At 28.9% G+C, this 7153-nt stretch overlaps 1 protein-coding gene across 1 annotated transcript; it reads right to left on the reverse strand.

Moving 5' to 3' along the window:
• Positions 1–3896: 3896 nt before the first annotated feature.
• Positions 3897–6046, reverse strand: LOC107875141 (6,7,8-trihydroxycoumarin synthase). The gene is made up of 3 exons (XM_016721759.2): positions 5112–6046; positions 4283–4718; positions 3897–4191 (listed from the first exon to the last, which is right to left on the reverse strand). Exons 1-3 carry the CDS (start codon positions 5988–5990, stop codon positions 4019–4021), a joined length of 1488 nt encoding a protein of 495 aa, XP_016577245.1. The 5' UTR covers positions 5991–6046; the 3' UTR covers positions 3897–4018.
• Between the last annotated feature and the right edge of the window lie 1107 nt (positions 6047–7153).

The following is a 7153-nucleotide window of genomic DNA, read 5'->3' on the forward strand; positions in this document are numbered from 1 at the left end:
CAAAATAGCATACGTATGGAAAGAAGATTACTATAATTTTTTGTAGTGCGATAAAGTTGAAACAAGAATCTATATTATTATAAAATAACCAAACAACTTTTTCTTAAAGTTGCCTAGTATGGTTTCACTTACCTCTTTCCTTTTTAGAGGTTCATGGTAAATAGGTTCCTTTTTAGAGGTTCATGGTAAATAGGGGAGGACAGTAATGTTATTTGTTTTCGTGCATGTGTGTGTGGAGAGGGGTGAAAATACAGGAAGGGACATTTCAATAAAAATAAGGGCGTAAAGACAAACTTTATTAAACGGAATAAATATAGACATATACATATAAAAATAACATCATAAATAACTTAAAGTTATTTTTTTTATTATTGTACATTTTTAAAAGACACATAACCTTTACCATCACATATTAATATGATTTTAATAAAAGTAACGTTTATTCTAGCTAACAAGATATTAGTCATTTGCTTGCAATATATTAACTTGGATGTTGTTGTTAAAAGTTTATTTATTAATATGAAGTTTTGAGTTGTTTAATTCAAAGTTCTAAAATATTTTAAATAAAAATTAGATTGCTTTTTCTTTTTTTTTTTTAGATAATTTTTTAAACGTATATCTTCATTATTATTTCAAGTGAAGTGAAATCATAGAATTTACTATTGAAATTTTGAGGTCTCAAAATTTTTAGAGGCCTAAATTAAATATTTTACTGGCCTTACCCTTGAGCCATCTCTAAATAGAGCTGACCTCATATTCAGGGATGGCTCAAGGATAAGGCTAGTAAAGAGTTTAATTTAGGCCCCAAGAATTTTGAGGCCTCAAAAATTTTAATAGTAGATTTTATAATTTTAACTTCACTTGAAATAATAATGAAGATTTTGACTATGTTTTTAAAACCATTCAAAAGAAAAAAGAAATAAAAGAAAGAATTGTTACTATAATAATTTAGAATTTTAAATTAAACAACCCAAACTTCATATTAATAAATAAAATTTTAAAAATAACATACAAGTTAATGTATTGAAAATAAATGACTAACATCTTATTAATTAGACTTAATCTTTACTTTTATTAATAATTATATTAATATGTGTAGTTAAAAGATTATGTTGTTTAAAAATATACACCAAAAATGACTAATATGCAAGAAAAAAAAAGAAAATTCTAAATTATTACAATATTATTTTTGTCTGTATTTGTATATATTACAATAATATTTTTGCTTGTGTTTTTATATATTTAAGACATCTCATTAAAATTTAATTTTAAACCATTAATTTTATTGAGACATCTATCCATATTCGCATGATATACAAAAGAGTTAGTGACAAGCAGGTTGGTACATATTATACAAGCAGGTTGGTACGTATTATCACTTTGTTTATAAGTAATAAGCAAGTTGTGACTCTACAAATTTAAATAGAGCCCAATTCTTAATAATTGTTATTTAACATGTTGGTTATCAGTCAGGACCATTTACCGTTGGTTATCAGTCAGGATCATTTACCGAGATTGTAGATCTAGACTAGTAAACTATGATTATTACCTCCCCCCTTTTCTTTTTTTTTTTTTTTTTTTTTTTGAAAAAATAAACATGCACCGCAAGAGTTAGTAAAGCAACACAAAGTTATTGTGTTTGTGTTAAATCAATAACACAAAAATATTCTGCAAATTATTTTTTTTTAGTAGCAGTTGAATAAAAAAACAAAACCATAGACAAAAACAAAAATTCACTATCTTTCACTCATATTTTTCTTTTCCGACCAACAATAAATGACAATTTTGCAACTAAAATTAAGGATTGGATAAAAAACAATATATTTATATTATTTATATATGATAAAAAATTTAAATTTTTATATATATGATAAATATCAAATCCCTTTTATTTCTTCATGTATTTACTTCATATTTTGAATTTACTTCATATTTTGAATTGTCTTATTAAAATTCTTGACTATGTCACTGGCTGTTGCCAACTATCAGTCACCACTCCAAATAGGGACACAGAACCACCTAGACCTACCATATAATTTTTTTCAATATTTTATTGATATGGGGTTATGTTAATTAATATTTTATTTAAATTGTTTTTTTACTACTTTGATAAAGACGAATATTAGATATTTAAAAAATAAACAACTTTAATTATTCAACATGTTAGTTTCTTGAAATTAAATAAAAGTTTAGGAATATTAAAATCTATTAAAAAATATACAAGATCAATTTTCTTAGAAAATTTGTATTTTATGCTTTTTTATTTTGCACCTCATAATAAATTCTGAAAAAGGCCCATCATTTTCTATTTAATTACATATCTGACGATATAAAGTATTTCCTTTTTTTTTTTTGGTGAAGTACTTGTTATTTAGACATGATGTTATAATTAAATTGTTAAAATTTATAGTATGTTTGAGTTAATTACTAAGATGTAATTCATATTAATTAAGTATAATTTACAAAGTAAACAAATGTTATCTTTTTCGTGCTCTTGATTAAAAGTAAGATTTATTATTTTCGTTTGATATAAAATATTAGTAGTAGATTTTAAATTTTTAAAATATTATTAATAAAGTTTATTTAGTAAAATAAATTCATATTATTTTTCTTAAAAAAAAAGATTTGTGTGAAGTCAATATATACCAAATAAAAAGAAATTAAATAAAAACACCTAATGATACTTTTGTGAGGATTAAACATAATTTATTATTTTGGAATATTAATAAACTATTTTTATATACTAAAAATAGACTATACATATTTTCTTCATTTTTATTCTAATTGTTATTTTAAGAAAGGTTAAATTTTCATAATTTAAAATGGGCCGTTTCCGCTAGTAATAGTCATATCCTAATAAAACATATTAGTATTCAGAAGTGTAGTAAAATTTAGACGTCTTAACCTTCATACACATATTAATATTCAAAAGTCTATTCAGATTTAGATGTCTTTTAATCTTAATAAAATAAAAATAAGAATTAGTTTGCATACTCTTTTTTATTTTGCAAAAGAAGTTTCAGGTATATGGGCAAATCTAAGTAGAAGCAAGGGTTCATCTGAATTTCTTTTACCAAAAGATTATGTACATAAGATCAAATTTATGTATATATATACATATTAGATTGTGAATTCTTTTTACACAAGCCAAAATTTAGCTCAGCAGTATGGACAAACCAATCCTACAGAAAAGAGGGGACTCCTCCTTAATTACTAGAAATAATTAGAAAAAATGTTGAATATGTTAGCATTTAATAAATTCTATCATTTGTTGCTAATAAACTAGACAATACCTAATATATATGCAAATGAACTAAGACATATTACATATTATGTTGTCTCTGTAACATGTGATTCGTGACTACATTATAATGTTGAACCAAGAACACAGTGAAATTCTTTTAAATAAGAACATACTACTTTTTAAAACTTTAAACAATTCATCCAAGAATAGAAGTAAATCAATCATTAAACAGAATAAGAATGGTAAGGGGTCTAAACTTTGTTTTGCTGCAAGAATTGATTGAGAAGATGCAATCTTCAAATGTTTTGAAGATTGATACTTTTGACGTGTTATTTTTTTGAGATGGAGAGAAATGAGATTAAGCATTTTCTTCAGTTTTAGGGATCGTATCATCAAAAAGATTCTGAGGTTTCTTTTTAGATTAAAGACATCTTTTCAATAAGTCTTTATCAGACACAAAAGAAAAAGGTTATGGATTTCTACTCATTTAAATCAAACCCTATAGTGTATATATATGTACCTTCTAAGCCTAAATATTTAGTACCTTATACTTATTAGATCATAAAACTAGCTCATTTAATAATAAATATATCTTTGTAGAGTATAATATATTAAGATGTGAGTTCATAAAATAAAAATTACTAACATCGACTAGCTGAAAAAAATTATTATTAGCAAATAACATTTAAATTACAATAAAAACTGACAGGGCACAAAGTCACAAACCAGGTATTAAACATAGGGGATGGGTACATGACTATAGATTTGGCTAGTCTAGAAATAATTTTTAGGTACAAGACATAGATTATTTTTCTTATGCATGACAATTCCAGGCAAAACATCTGTGTCAACATCTTCTTTCTTCATCCCACAAGGTAATTCCCAATCAAATGCATAAAGAAGATTTGAAAGGATAAGATCCACTATTGCAATACCAAGTGTAATACCTGAAGAGACAATTCAGAATTTAATCTATAGTTTAAATTTCAAAAAATGTATTCAATTGAACTCGTAGGCCATAAATCAGCGATTGAATACCTGGGCAAATTCTTCGGCCTGCTCCAAAAGGAAGCAACTGAAAGTCTTGACCCTTGAAATCAATATTACTATTCAAGAATCTCTCGGGTATAAATTCTTCTGGATTTTCCCATGTTTCAGGATCCCTTGCAATGGCCCATGAGTTCACATAAATTATAGTTTTTGGTTGAATTTCATAGCCTTCTAGTATGGACTTGTGCATTGTTTCTCTTGGTAATAGGATTGGAAGTGGTGGATATAATCTAAATGCCTCTTTTATTACTGCTTTAAGATAAGGCATGTTTTGAACATCATCTTCATTCACAATTCCTTTGTTCCCAATTGATTTTCTGATTTCTTCTTGGACTTTCTTCATGATTTTTGGATTCTTAATCAAGGCTGTCATCGTCCAAACTACTAACGTTGCGCTAGTTTCTGTTCCACCAATAAATACATTCTACAAAATAATCAAATTGGGAGTTGTTACTATCATTATGCATATATGAAGATGTAATACTATCATCAACAACAACATACCCAATGTATTAGAATCTGGGGAGGGTAGAATGTATCCAGTCCATACTTCTACCTTCAATACCGGAGTCAGATTTTTTACTAAGAGGGTCCAAAAGTAAACATACCAACTAGTAGTAGGGAGTTTAACGTCAACTATATATACATAAAAGATAATTTTAACCATGCATAAATAGTATAATTTTCCGTCGAAGGGGGTTCAGATGACCCCCTGAGCTAAAGGTGTCTCCGCCCCTGTCTACCTCAGAGGTGAGATAGATAGATTGTTTATGAAAATATGCATATATTGATTTTGCACACATAGTTGATCACTTACCATGAGAATTCCCTTAATGTTGTCTAAAGTGAGCTCCATTGGAGTTGATTGTTCTTTCCTCAATTGAAGCAAAAGATCAATAATATCTCCTTCCATGGATTTTGGCCTATTTGGTTTAAGATGTTGCTCAATGAGTTCTTCGTAAAACTCATCTAATTCCTTAAAATTCTTCTCAAGTCTATTAATATTTCCAAAGAATTTGTCAAGCCAACCAAATAAAGGAAAATAATCAGAGAAAAAGAATCCTGCTGCCATCTCTTGTGTCACAGCTAAAAGTTCTTTGAATCTCCTCTTTCCATGTGCTTCTTCATCATACCGAATACCAAAAGCAATTCTACAAATAATTGTACTTGTTAATGACATAACAATATTGCTCAAATTTGTAACTTGTGAAGTTGAAGCTTGTGTAGATATTTTCTTGATCATTCTTGACACTTCATCTTCACGAATCGAACTAAAAGAGTGCACTTTCTTGAGACTTAACAAATGAACAACACAAACTTTTCTCAGTTCTCTCCAATTGTCATTATAAGGTGCAAAGGCCATATCATGACCATTGTAAGATATTTTTTGTTGGCTAAGAAAAGGGGGTCTACTACAAAATGCTAAATCTTGTGTTTTTGTTACCTCTTCTGCTAATTTTGCTGAACAAATTACTACCATAGTAGTAGAACCAATTCTGAGTGAAAATATTTTCCCATATTTCTTGGAAAGTTTCCAAAAATAAATATGAGGGGTTATACTATCAAATTGATGCAAATTTCCAATAAAAGGTAGCCCTAAAGGACCTGGTGGCATAAAATTTTTCGTACCCTTTTTGGCTAGGAAATTGAGTACAAGAGGAAAGGTTATTAAGAGAAGTAGAAATATCATAATCATTTTTTGTTTCTATTGTTACTACGTACATATCTCAATTGTATTGCAATTTATAGATCCTTGAATCTAAACTGCTCCTTTTCATTTTTAATGTTGTTGAACGTGCAAACAAAAATCTTATATTGGTAACTAAAATGACCGAGAAACTATATATAAGACGTAGAATCTCTTAATGGCGTGACGTCTTTTGAGAAAACAATATGTGTTTGGCCCAAAGCGACAATACAACACCATGTAAGAATATAATTAGGTTGGTTGAGGTAAACAAATGCCAACACATCATGTGTTTGCCAAGGTATCTCTTGTATTTTTCCTTCTTGGTTTTCCAATGTTTAAATGCGACGTATTATACCATAGTCAGATATTCACATGGAAGGAGACATGAAACTCGTGTCTTCTTATATGTTTCATTAATTTTAAAAACTAAATTAAATTCAGATGAATTGGTAAACGACTCACTCATTTATTAACTCAATCAATCTTAACTCGTTTAGATTCAGTTCATTTAAAAGTTTGAGTTGATTTGGGTTAACTTAACTATCAAAATTAAACTGTATCTATCTGTGGAATGTCAACTCACACCCCTTCGGTAGAAACTACATTGTATAGATATGTAAAAATTTTTCTTTTTTTTTTTCTTTTTAATCTCTGGTTGTTTGTAAGAGGGATAGTTTTAAGTATTTTGGATCTATGATTTAGGAAAATGGAGAGATTGAAGAGGATGTCACTCACCGTGTTGGGGCAGGTTGGATAAAATGGAGGCTGGCCTCAGGAGTTTTGTGTGATAAGAAGGTGTCCCCCAAGCTTAAAGACAAATTCTATAGAGTGGCAGTCCGTTCGGCCATACTGTAAGAAGTGAAATGTTGGTCAGTCAAGAACTTTCACATTCAAAAGTTGAAGGTGGCCGAAATAAGGATGTTGCGTTGGATGTGTGGACTTACTAGGGGAGATAGGGTTTCGATTTAGATTGTTCGGAAAAAGGTGAGAGTGGCTTCGGGGAGGACAAGATGCGAGTGGTGAGGTTGAGATGGTTTGGGCATGTGATGAGGAGGGGCACAGATGCCCCAGTTCAGAGGTGTGAGATGTTAGCTTTGGAAGGTTTCAGACGGAGTAGAGGTAGGCCGAAGAAATACTGGAGAGAGGTGATTAAACATGACATGAAGTAG

Source organism: Capsicum annuum, chromosome 6 (genome assembly GCF_002878395.1).
Source record: "Capsicum annuum cultivar UCD-10X-F1 chromosome 6, UCD10Xv1.1, whole genome shotgun sequence".
NCBI lineage: Eukaryota > Viridiplantae > Streptophyta > Magnoliopsida > Solanales > Solanaceae > Capsicum > Capsicum annuum.